The sequence below is a fragment of the Arvicola amphibius genome, chromosome 4 (genome assembly GCF_903992535.2).
Source record: "Arvicola amphibius chromosome 4, mArvAmp1.2, whole genome shotgun sequence".
NCBI classification, from domain to species: Eukaryota; Metazoa; Chordata; class Mammalia; order Rodentia; family Cricetidae; genus Arvicola; species Arvicola amphibius.
The window spans coordinates 127,445,320-127,458,617 of NC_052050.1; the positions used below are offsets into that span (position 1 = coordinate 127,445,320).

Genomic DNA, 13,298 nt, shown 5'->3' on the forward strand with positions numbered 1-13,298 from the left:
CAGGAATCTGGAAGCTGGAAGCCGGGAGGATTGCAAATGAAGTGGAATGCATTGTGGGACGAGTGTAAAATCCGAGCCTTCGCCGTGGGGGTGTGGGGGGGCGTGGGGAGGTTCGGACCTGCCTCTGGCGGTGTAGACACCGACGAGAGAGGGGCTGGGGAAAAAATGCGCGCAGAATCCTCCCGGGTCGTGGCCGCGGTAGACGGATGAAGCAGCGCGCTGCGCCCCGGCGCTGAGGCCCCACTATCGGGGCACCAGGGTCGCTCTTGCCCACCATGAAGAAGACCCGGAGCACAACCTTGCGGCGAGCCTGGCCTAGCTCGGATTTCTCGGACCGGGCCTCGGACCGCATGAGGTCCCGCAGCGAGAAGGACTACCGCCTGCACAAGCGCTTCCCCGCGGCCTTCGCGCCCCAGGCTTCTCGGGGCTACATGACATCAGGTTGGTAACCACTGTTCAGCCGCTGGCGGTGTTCGGTGCGCCGCGGCTAGTTTGGGGGTTTGGTGGGTAGAGGACCTGCTGTGATGGATGTGCCGAGTTATGGGGAGAGCACAGGGAAAAATTAGCTCCCATCCACCATTTTGTACCTCTGCAAGATCCACAGCAGGCCCTCTCAATATGGGGTTGGAGAGCTATTAGTTAGGTAAAATCGGGGAGGGGGATCGAGCAGAGCATCTGGTCTGCAGGGAGATATGAGGACTGCAGCCTCCCTGAGCTTTGTGAAAGGAGAGCCTGCGTCTAGGGTTGCCCGCAGTGCCAGGTTCGCTTGTGCCTGCATTATGGCCAGTTACCTTAGAGGGTATTTAAACAGACAACACCCCTCCTCCCGCCCCTAAAAAAGAAACAGGTTCCATGCACCGTTCTGGATGATTCGAGGTTCTGCCCATGCCCATCTGAGGCTGGTTCCATTTGCACACAGGGACTCTGCTGGGGCTCCTTGAATGCTTGGGGCGGGGGTTGTGGCGTGTTTGCATACGGAATACTCAAGGATTGTGGGTGGACTTAGCGTAGGTTGCATCAGTGCTGAGGATGGAATGGAGGCTATATCGTGTTTTGCATGCTGGATGGGAAGGACAAACACAATGGTTCACAGAAGTGAAGGCTTCAAAACAGGTTTCCGGTGAAAATGCTGCGAGTGTTCTGAGCCTCCTAGAAGGAGCAGGTCCTCTATGAATTCCATTCGCTAGCTTTGCTTTGTGGCTTGGGAACCCAGGGATACTGTACTTGAGATGCTGAAGGGAGAAAAGCCTGGGAACCTTGTGGTTTGTGTTCCTTACTTGTATGCAAAGAGGTGGGAAGATACCAATGTTTTCATTCTGGAAAAAAATTAATTTGCTTTTAAATGCCATGTAAAGGAAGCATGGAGACTGAATTCTATTGCTAAGTGTCTGTACCAAGACACCCTAAGCCCTGTCTTAACTGGGGAGATTGTTCTAAGCCTGTGGTTGGTACTTACAGTCTAGTGTTACTTTCTCCTTAAGTAGCAAATCCTTTTAAATTGGGGTCAGTATCTTGCACTTCAAAAATGTCCCATGACCATGTCTCCATTCCCCGGAAAAGCCTCAATCAATGTATCCTTTTTATTGCAAAATCGGGCAAACATAAGGGATGTTGCGTGCTATATTGGCAATCACATTCCCTGGATTTTCTCTTTCATGAAAAACCACTTTTGGAAAGGAAGTGACAACCACAGTTTACGCTTAAGTAATCTAAGTCGTGGCTGTGGTTGTTCCATTCTTTACTATCAGGACAGTGAACGTACTGTACACCTAGAGCCAGCTCTAAACCCTGTACATAAGCCTGTGTCTACACTGGGTGTTAGGCTAATCCTAGACTTCTCCCACTCCACCCTGTACATAGACCTTGTGTCTACACTGAGTGTAAGGCTAATCCTAGGCTTCTCCCACTCCACCCTGTACATAGACCTTGTGTCTACACTGAGTGTAAGGCTAATCCTAGGCTTCTCCCACTCCATCCTGTTCTTAGACCTTGTGTCTACACTGGGTGTTAGGCTAATCCTAGACTTCTCCCACTCTACCCTGTACATAGACCTGTGTCCACACTGGGTGCTAGGCCATTCTTAGGCGTCTCCCACTAAAGTTTGGATGCTTCCATTGCATCCTCAGCACACCCCTCTTTCTTGCTCCCCCCTCCCCAAGAAATCAGAATTGACAGAGCGGTTGAAGGCAGGGTGCTATGAGTTCTCCAACAAGCCTGCAAGACTTTGTGTGATAATGTCAGGCACATTCCCGCGGAGTCTATTTTTATCTGCCTCATCATTGCTTCCTCGTGATCACGTTTTCAGACTTTGCAAAAGAACTCCGCGACGGCCAGCTCCGTGAGACATTTTTGAGGGCATGAGGAAGAGTCTTCCAGTTTTACGTGATTCTCTCATTTCGTTCCGTGTGCGACCTGCAGATGGTCAGATGGCCTTCCTGGAATAACCTGTTACAAACTGGCGGTGTTCTGGCCAGACTCAATGTCAGGTTACTGTTGAGATCAGAGCATTCCCAAGGAGAGGGCGGTGTCATTTGGTGGAGTGCTCCTGAAGACCAGTGTCTTGCTAGACTCTTGTGAGGATCCAGGGTTGGACAGAGCATGGGCTTTGCCCGGGATGTCAGCTGGTACCTGGAATGAAAAGCGGGTCTAGGGTTCGTTGAAAGAAATTGTGAATCCCAAGGCAAATGCTTACAATAAAAACATTGAGAGGATGGTGGACCCTTCCTCCCATGTAGCCTTTTGGTTGGGGTGACTCTAGAGGGCAACCCTCTCTGTTATATCCCTCCCCAAATTTGGCTCCTTTCAGCACCACGGGAGGTGGTGGTAGCTGATGCTGTGTGAAACCCGTGGAGATCATTGGAGGAAGCTCTTCCTCCAGCAAGTCGTGAGTGGAATCTGCCGTAACAAGTTGGTTGTTCTGGGTGCAAGCTGGAGCGTCGTTTCATGTCTCGTAGCATGATGGGAAATGAAGCAGCCTAGGAACGTGAAGGTTTGACAGCTGGTTCTGTTCGCCCAGCTGCTGGCTTCACTAGTTCCTGTTACCGTGCTCCATTTTAGTCAAGGAGAGTTTGCCGTGTAGGTGAGTTACTTGGATTCAGAGATCAGCCTCTTCAAAACTGTGCTAAATAGTCTAGAGCAGCTTCGGGTTTGAGACCTTTTAGACACGCCCCCCCCCGAAAATATGAAAATTAAGGAAAATAACTTTTAAAAAAAATCTTTGAGAAATGAGAAATCCCAGGACGGTTTTACAGGTACTCACTGACAGCTGTCCTGGACTTAGTGCAGCTCTCTAGCACATGGTAGGTGCTTCGAATGAAGCTGTAGGCCTTTATGATAAGTTTTAATGAGACAGCACCATTTCTAATTGGTAATAAGTGGAATATGTGATTTACAGCAATGGGCTTGACCTTTGGCCTTGGTTTTTTCCCCCCTGCTCCCTTCAGGAGAAAAATTTAGTCTTATGAGGTCAGGCCAGACACACCTGAGGCTGACCAGGTCTTATAGGGAGACGGTTGGTTAGAAACCCGTGAGCCTTTTGGTTGTGTACGCCATGGTTTCTTTCTATGCCTCTTTTCAGCTGTCAAACCTAAAGTTTGATAATCCTCAGAGTGCCCAGCCTCCCAGCAACCAGAGAGTTCACAGGCCAGGAGAAGAGTCCATTGCTCCTCCTGTATATTCATTTCCCAACTTCTAGTTGCTTCTAGGAAGGAGTGTGGAGTGGGGATCTTGCCTTCTGTTCAAACCAAGATGGCTGCAAAGCGTGCTCAGCCTTGTGAGAAGAAAGGAGGTTAGATCCAGTGGATATGGGGCCATTCTGCCTCAGTTTTCTACCGCTAGATAGAAATCTTGATGTTAGCTAGTGGGAGAGTCAAGCTCCCCAAAGAAGAAGGAAATCTGTGTACTTTTCAGGGCAGCTGCAGTTGCAGCCATGATCACAGACCAGTGTGGAAGGATTGATTGGAGAGCCTTCAGTTTTGTGTGCACGAGGCCTTTAGAGCCCCCTCTGTTCCTGCGTGAGTGTCCTTCGAGCCATTCATTCAGATGATGCCACGGCCTCTCATTGCCTTTGCTCTCCCTTGGGCTGTACTGAGGGTAGTTGTTGCTTCTTGTCCCAAGTATAATGCTGCCAGAATTCTGGTGGGTTGTCTAACACTGATCAAGATTACAAGTTAATTTTTCTAGTCTTCCAGTTCTTCTGAGCATGCCTATAAAGACTTTGCCTGTTAAAGAGAATGCTAAGTGGTGGTTAGTTTTAGGTCAGTTCTCATGTCTTGAAGTCATACCTTTAAGGGAGAAAGCTGGTTCTCAAAACTATGGCCCTATGTAATTTGGAAAGAGAGATAAAATGAAAGCCCTACACTACATCCTAAAAACAAAACAAACAACAACAACAACAACAACACCTACAAAAACGTGGATTAGTTTTGTCTGATGATGATTTGATTAGTGGGGAGACATGGCTGGCACACCACTTGATTAGGTTATTGGTTTTCATTTTACCGAAACTGGTTCCGGGGGTTTTACTATGATCCAGTTCCTCATGTGCTCTTATTTTAAGAGCCGTGAAAGTGGAAACTGAACGCTCAGCTTCTAATCATGACCTGTTCAAGCCAGCTGTGTCCCCCTACAGTCAGATGACCTCCCTCCATCCATCAAGAGTCCTCTGGCTCCATGCCTCCATATGTAGGTTTCATAAGGAGCAAGCTTGGGACTTCCGAACTTCGCACATGGTCGTTAGGCGAGCCCTTTGTCCTCCTCTACATCCTGGAGTCCCACGCTTCTCTAGGAGGGAGGGGTGCTCATGCTGGAGTCTTGCTTCCTGCCATCCTTAGGCCTATGTTGAGTGCGTGCTTCCTGGCATTTTATAGGTGACAAGTTTTAATAATAAGCAGTGTCCTGTTTCTTGCCTTTTCTTCTTCTGCTCTTCAACGGTCTTACTTGTAGCTCCCCGCACTTATTGTTGTCATCAGTTGAGTGGAAGTAATGTCTTACACTTTCTGGAGAATTTTCATTTGAAAAAGAAAGAGTATGATATGATACCTATCTATCTATCTATCTATCTATCTATCTATCTATCTATCTATCTATCTATGTATACCTTAGGATGCTGATAACTTCTGGGCATTTGAGGTCTTACATTCCCTGTAAATTCCCAGAGATGTGGACTAGATTGGACAAGGGTGTGTTCTTTGGTACAGGATAGTTTATGCTGAAAGCATGACTTGGGTGTAAACCCTGGCTAGGTCCTGGTTTCTGGGATAGCATACAGACTTTGGAGTTTAGTGCGGCCCTTCATTACTAACTCATGAACCTGTGTGATGTCTTGACTATAAAGGTTTCTTGGGCTAGTGCGAGCAGAGTCTAGTCAAGTCTAAATTTACTCTGGCCACAGTCACACAAGAATGAAATGACACGAGTGGTTTTTAAAGGAGCTAATAAACTTTTCCTTAAGTAGTAAATCCCCGGGCTATTTTTATGTGATGTTGGAATGTGTAACCAGCTGGCCACAGAATCCTATTGCTTTCTACCACTTAAATATTTTTAAATTTGCATCTTTGTTCTTTATCCCAGCTACTTAGATCTTCTGCTTGTCTTTATTATCTCCCAAAGGGACCAGTTTTCTGGGCCAATCCATTCTTCTTGGGACCCCAGAAGGCTTTTGTTTTTGGTATCCCCCCGACCTGGCTCAAAGCAAAACTGGAGAAGTTGCTTCTCTTTCTAATGCATCTCATGCATGTGGATTGAGTCCTGTGTGGACTGTGGGCTCTAGGAAGTCTCCACGGTGGGACTTACCCCGCTGTTTCCACATCTTGTTAACCTCCTCATTACCCTGTGCTCTGGATCCCGTGTCTGCGAGCTCTGTATGCTCATTTGCCCCTCAAGCCGCTGTGTCTGCTGCAGACTTTTCTATGACACTGTTGGTGTCCCCACCTCTTCAGGTCTGATCGAAGTCCATCTCCCCGTCCAGAGCCAGCAGCACATCTTGCCCACCCCCTGTATTTGAGATTAGGTTTTTAGCTCAGACTGGCTTGACCTTTCAACCTCCTGCCTCCGTCTCTGGCGTCGCTGAGAGTGCAGGTGTACCCCAGCGTGCCCCTTCTTTTTCTCTTCCCCCAGATCCTTTCTGTGACATTTACTTTACGCTTGGGCCATAGCAGCTTTGCATTGTGCTTGCAGCTCCCTTAGTCTCTTCCTTTACTGGACAGCCAGCTGTTCGCCCATAACACCTGTTTCCCTCACGCCTTCGTCATGCCAACTTCCCCGAGCTTGGCGTGTATCAGGACTCGGGTGTCTTTTAGATGAACGACGAAGACATGACTGTTTTAAGAAGAGGATGAAAGGAAGGATGTCTGGAAGTGGGGCTGTGAGTCATCTCTTTATAACTGGGGGACGTTACTATAACTTAGGATTCTACAGACCATATATTATTGTATCAAATATCTATTTGTTTATGTTATGCAATCTTAAGATCCTACCATCAAGCCATCCCCTGACGTGACTGGTGGGTGGGAACCAGCTGTTTATGAACGAGCCTTTGGGAATCGGGAAGCTGGAGTATACAATCAGGAGCCAAGGAGAACAGTTAAGTCTGGATTGGTGTAGGGTGAACAGGGCTCAGAGATGGGCAGGATACCACTGAGCACTTGGAGGGGGTACTTCCTGGAGGTCATTAGGAGTAGCTAGGACTTAAAGAGATGGAGAAAGAGAAGGACTCAGGGAGGCTGGGGAAACAGTATGAGCCAGGCACAGAGCTGTGGGGAGTTTATCATGCTGTAACCCTGGGATGTAGGCAGCCGTATAACTAGGCAAGAAAGGAACCTGAAATTTGGGTGAATCTTGAGGCAAGTAATAGATTTGTGACTTTAGGAGGGAACTGGCAAAAGAAACATTTGAGGAAGGGGTGCCTCGCGTGGGTTGTTGGGTAGATGGATGGCCATGAGTGTCTGCTGCTTGGAAGATCTGCAGGAGGGGACTCACGTGGTGATCCCGAGCAGATGATAAAGGTCCGCCCTAGAGCCACAGTTCATTACGTCAGACACCACACTTTGTCCTTTTTGTCTTAACTATACACGACTTGTCTTAGACTGTTTTATCTGGGGCTAAGAAGTTTATTTGGCACACAGCTCTAGTGACTGTAACAAAATGCAGATGTCCTTGTGGGGTCTCGCCCTCCCTCATTTTTCAATGCCCCAGTAGAATCGATCACGCGTAGAAGGGAGTGAGCACGTGGGCTAGACACACTGTACAGCCCCTCACCTGTAAGAGAACTGGTCGGGTCATATCAGACACAACTTCCTCCCTCCAGGGAGGCGTCAGACCCTTCCCCAGGACAGCACCGTTGTGTCTAGTCACCTCTATAAAGGTCCACCACAGTCACTGCTGTTACAACGGGGACACAACGGGGACACAATGAGGACCAGGCTTCCAGCATCGTCGGTTAGCTTCCCCTGTACTTTCCAGATTTTCGTCCAACTTGATTCACCTTTTAGTTAAGTGAGTTAGAAAGAAAACCCCTTTTCTGTGAAATTGCAGGTTTCACTTGGTAATTATATTTTTGGAGTCCTCATTAAAACGAACCTATAACTCTTCTTTATTAAAACATTTAACCAGCTAACCAGCTGAAAAGAACTCGTCGGCTTGACGGGAGCCGTGTACCTGTACTTGAACTGGAACTTGTATAGGCCAAGGAGGGAGGGTCGGGAGGACGGCTCTAGGGAGGACGCGGCAGACAGAAGGATGGATTACTCTTTGGAACATGTTGGCTTTAAGAAGAGAAAACAAAAGACCCTTGTACCTTGTTGGTGGGGATGTTAGCTAGTGTAGGTGCTGTGGAAAGAAGGGTGGAGAGTCCTCAAAAGTCAAAGAGTAGAACCGCTCCTGGGGACACACCCAGAGCATATAAAAGAGAGGTCTGCTCATCCGTGCTTCCTGCGGCACTGTCTGCAATAGCCAAGTTATGGAGGTAGCCTAGCTGTCCATCAGCATGAACGGTAAAGAGGACGTGCTACAGATGTTCACAGTGTGCTTTCCTTAGCTGTAAAAGAGGAGGGGACTGGGACATTTGCGGGAAGATGAGTGGAAGTGGAGGTCACCTCGATAAGTGAGAGAAGCCAGGACCAGAAAGGCACATATGTTTTTGTTCGTATGTGGAGTCTAGATTTTTACATGCACACACGCACGCAGGATGCACGCATGCACACACACATACATGCACAGGCACACCCTCGCAAACAAAGAGACACCCACAGTCTTATTTGGGAAGGGAGACCAGTAAAACGGGTCACAAGAGAGGCTGATGAGCAAATATGAGTGAAGTACATGATATACTTGATTAGAAATGTCACAAAACCATTGCTTTGTATAATAAATATACACTGATTAAAAAAAACCACACACATGCATCAGGATGTTGCCTCTGAAGAACATAATGAGTGACCAGGAAGCTGCGAAAAGTGGGGCAGGTGATGAGTTCCACTTTGAATGGACAGTGAGTTCCGGGAGCAGGGTGGTCCTTTAGGCACGCTGGTGAATGAGGAAGGGTAGAGGGCTGGAGGTCATCCATACAGAGAAGCAGCTGGCGCCAGGATAGCCCGGCTCTTTTGAACTTTACGGTCTGCTTTAGGTCAGATGGCCTAAGTTATTTTTATTTCCAGCAGATGGAGGGTCAACTGGATTTCGCCAACTGAGTTCTCCTTAGGTTTTCAGAAACCTGAAGAACCGTCATTGAGATTGCTTGCAGGTTACTCCCCTGGTCTTAAGAATGAAGCGTAGTGTAATTCTTAGGTTAGCATTATTGGTGTTTACACTGAGTCGTCTGTAGCTATTTTGTTTGGTTGGCAGCGGGAGCATGCTTTGGGTATCTTTACTCGGGTTTGGAAAGCATGAAAGCGACACAAGTCACTGCACAAAAGATGAGGCCAGCTACGTAAATCACGTATGTTTCAAACATCTGCCATACACCTATTCAGTGGAAAAATTATGGCTTAGGTAACTCACACTGTTTTTTAAAAAAAAAATCTCCATTTATCTTTCTACTTTAATCCATGATGACTCCTCCCGGCCAAGTTTTCTCTTTTTGAAGATAAAAAGAGAGATATTTGGCAGATGCCTGTGGGCATTCGGGTAGAGGACGGATGCCTGGCCCTAGCCTTCTGATGGCCGTGGTTTCTCAGAGAGGGACTGTCTAGCAGCTGGCACCCTACCTCACCCCTCCTGCACATTCCTGTCTGGCCTCTTCCTCCAGGACAGCCAGTACAGTCTCTACTGCTTTTTGTGTGCCCACTTGTTTGCTTTGAAATGATTTCATCAGTGGGTGAAATGATGCCCTTGTCGTTTTTGTTTCTCCACATCTGAGTGTCTCTCTTTGCTCTGTAGCCCGTCATGATGCATTAGACAGGTTCTCCCCAAATATGCATTCAAGTTCTAGCCTCTGGTGCCTGTGAATATGACCATATTTGGGAATATGGTCTGGATATAATCTTGCTGAGGTGCTGATTAGCGGGGTAGGATGGACTTTGCCTCCATATGTAAATTGAAAGAACTCCAGTTGAAGTGGGGGGGAGTCACGTGACTGAAGGGGCTGATACGGGAGTACCCACAAGCCAAGGAAGGTCGGTGATTGCTGGCCATAGGAAGCTGGAATGAGACCTGCGGTGTCTTCTCCCCCAGTGCCCTGGAAGGGACTAGCTTTACAGATCACTGTAATCCAACCTTAGGAATTAGAATATTTTTCTCTTGTTCTCTGCTGGTTTGTATTGCTTGTTTCAGGCGCCCTAGGACAGGAATCTTCCCACCACTGGATCGTCGGTGGGAGGCAGAGGCAGGCTTCTCTATGGAGATGCTCAGTTGCTGCCTGACTGCTCTCTTGTCAACTCCACATGGAGATGGGGCTGGAGGCCTATTTTTTTTCTTTTTTTCAGTTGTACATGCCCTTGCCCTTCCTGACTCATTCCTGCTCTGGTGTAATCTCTGTGATGGTGGTGGGCTTGCAGTAGGGTAGCAATCCCCACGCAGTCATAAGTTGTGTCTGTGTGGCCGTGCTGATGGTCTTCTGGGTGCCAGCTGCTCTTTTGGGACTGGCTGTGACTTCTGACAAAGACCCTTCCCTTCATAGAGTGTCTCTGTCTTCAGGGTTCCAAGCCTGCCATTCCCACCCTGCCTGGTCACCTGTGAGTCACCTAATATACACTAGACGAGAGGAGGTTGCTTTTCTGAGAGGCTGTGATCCTTGCGAGTGATGGCTGAGAGGCAGACCCTGGGAGCCTGGCTTCACAATTCCAGCCTTTCTGTCACTGCCTGAGCAAGGCAGCGGAAATGTTAGCTGTTTTCCTAGGATCTCAGTTTCCTGTCTTGAGAAATGGGGATCATAATGGTACCTGCTCAGCAGGCACTGGATGAATTATGTGAATTCATCTGCATAAGCACTTAGAACTGAGTCTGATGCCTTAGGGGCATGAGACTGGAATTGTTTACTATTAGCGGTTTTTAAAGAGCCAGTGCTGACTTGTATTACGTGTAGCTGAGAATCCCAGCCAATTAGAGCTGCAGTGGTTGTCACTTTAAATGTCAATGATTGATCTAAAAAATGATATAGAAACCATATAACAAATACAGTTTTGGTTTTCACTTTGCAGCAATGTTGCTTTCATTTTGAAAAGCTTCCAGTCTTTTCTTACTTGTCCAATGATAGCCCCCTCTTGCCTCAACGGTAGCTTCACGTTCGCTCCTTCTTGGTGTTTTGAATTTCTTAGAGCCGTGGTTCTCAACCCGTGGGTCACAACCCCATTCACAGGGGTTACATGTTAGATATTTACACTATGATTCATTACAGTAGCAAAATTATAGCAACAAAAGTAATTTTATGATGGGGTGGGGGAGGGTCACCACAACATGAGAAACTGTGTTAAAGGGTTGCAGCATTAGGAAGATGGAGACAACCATCCTAGAGGAAGCCCGATTGTCTTTGAAATGCTGGTTTGTGTTCTCATAGCACCCTCGTACATCCCTGCAAGCCCTGAATGCTGGTCATCGCTTTTCTGTGTGACCCCTCCATCAGGGTTCAGACACATCGTGGCTAACAGTGTACATGTATAACTTTGAGAGAACACAGGCTTGTTCAGATTCCCGGCAGCGGCAGTGTGGACTTGGGGTTCCAATTCTCTTTGAGCCAAGGCATAGTTAGCGCCTGGAGGGATGCGAAGGCCCTGCTGAGTAATTGTGGGTATTTGTCACCTTGCTGCAGTTGCTGAGCCCAAAGGACAAGCAGGGAAAATGGAGCAATTTTGATGGCCACTGGGGTGAACAGGTGGAGCCTCTGCTTCAGGATTTAAAAAAAAAATACCCAAACTAGATCTTCTGGCAATGTTGTAAAAGAAGCTCACTTTCTTGACTCTACCAACTGTCTACAAGAAAACTTTTGTTGTCTTTTGGAGCATAGCTACACAGACCTGGGAATTCCCTGGTGTTTTACAACCGAGAGTACAGAAGGAGGGTGCCAGCAGCCAACTTGTCCACAAGGTCAGACCAAGTTCAGAATCTACCTAAGCTGGATTCTTAGCCTCTTACTCCGGAGTCATTTAATCAGAGATCAAATATTCCATTTCTTACCGATCTTGATACATGATCTGAGGTTAGCCCATGGAATTCCTCATTTATCTAAGTAGTCTTGTTCTCAGATTTCCAACTTAGGAAAAATGATCAAGAACCATTATGACGTCGACATTCCTGTGATATATAAATCTAAGAGAACTTGACTTCCCTCAAAATCATCTAATCAGATGTGGATTGACTGGAGATGCTTATTTGACTTTTTGGATATAGGGGGAAAAGAGCCTTCTTGGAGGTGCCATCTGGGCCACGTGTATGTGTTTCCATGTGCAACAAAAATGGGTCTCACAAAATTTCACTATGAAACAGGAAACGATGGTAACATTTTCCAAAGCCAATTTGGAGGGAAAGCCTAGGGCAATGTCCCCTTTAAACCAAGTGCATTGTCTCACCTTGGATGGGTCTTTAAAAGTAGAAATAGTTCTGGAGATAGTTGTGTAAGAAACAAAACGGGTCGTGTCTGGCACAGTTTGGACCCACTTTTCATAGGTGAATCTCTGATGCTTTTCCAGGAACATGGTTTGTAGCCTGACTTGGTGCTCTGAGATAACAGATGAGCTGGAGAGGAGAAAGGGCCTGCCACCCGGCTTAGCTATCAAAGCTGAAACCTCATGGGAACCCCACCCAGCTAGGGTCAGGAACCTTGGAGCTTGGAGACCTCCTTGGTCACTACCTGTGTCATTCCTGGTCATTTTCAGTATGTCGCCCCATTCGGTCCTGTCTTGTTTAGGATTTCTATAGCTGTGAAGAAGCACAGCAACTCTTATAAAGGAAAACATTGAATTGGGTGGCTTACAGTTTCAGAGGTTCAGTCCATTGTCTTCATGACAGACCATGGCAGCATGAGGCAGACATGGTGCTGGAGAAGGAGCTGAGAGTTCTACATCTTGATCTGCAGAGAACAGGAAGTGAACTGTGTCGCTGGGTGTAGCTTGAGCTTAGGAAACCTCAAAGCCTACCCCACAGTGACACATTTCCTCCAATAAGACCACACCTACTCCAAGAAAGCCACATCTCCTAATAGAGCCACTCCCTAGGGGGGCCATTTTCTTTTAAATTATCACAGGTCCTCAGTGTTCCCTTCCTTCAAACCCAGGGGGAAAGATATAACGAAAGCATAAAGGTGGGAATAATTTGCTTTCTGTGGTCATGGCCAATGAGTTAAACTTTAAAAGCTGCCTTTGTGTGTAAGTAGACAAGGCCTGGGTTTCACCACTAATCCTTAGTTTCTGGAGAATATGGAATTCCATGCGTCAACATCTGATCTTTTTTTCTTTTTGTGTGTGTATGTGTGGTTACTTAGTCATGGGGAAAATGACACAGAACCTGTACTTTGGATGCTATGTTATTTTTTTTTCCATTGTGTGATCAAATACTCAACAAGAAGCAACTCAAGGCAAGAAGTATTATGTTGGCTCACAGTTGGAGGGGTGCAGTCCTTCATGATGGTGGTAGGCAAGGCTTGGCAGGAGCATGAAGCAGCTGGTCACATTTGCCTCAGTCACCAGAAGGCAGAGAAAGACAGGAAGTGAGAGGCCAGCTGTATAACTCCAAGGCTGTTTGCGGTGGCCTACATCCTCCAGCAAGAACTCACCAAGCAAGGCCTCAGCTGGGGAGCAAATATCGAACCTGTTGGGGACATTTCCATCCTTAACCGTGACTGATGGGACTAAGTAGTATAGGACATTCTG

The 13,298-nt window shown here is 47.3% G+C and overlaps 1 protein-coding gene across 1 annotated transcript in view; it reads left to right on the plus strand.

Moving 5' to 3' along the window:
* Positions 1-275: 275 nt before the first annotated feature.
* The window catches only part of Stox2 (storkhead box 2), a 107,357-nt gene continuing 94,334 nt past the window's right edge, over positions 276-13,298 (plus strand). Inside the window, 1 exon segment of the mRNA XM_038327095.1 lies at positions 276-441. Coding sequence (XP_038183023.1) covers positions 276-441 — 166 coding nt within the window.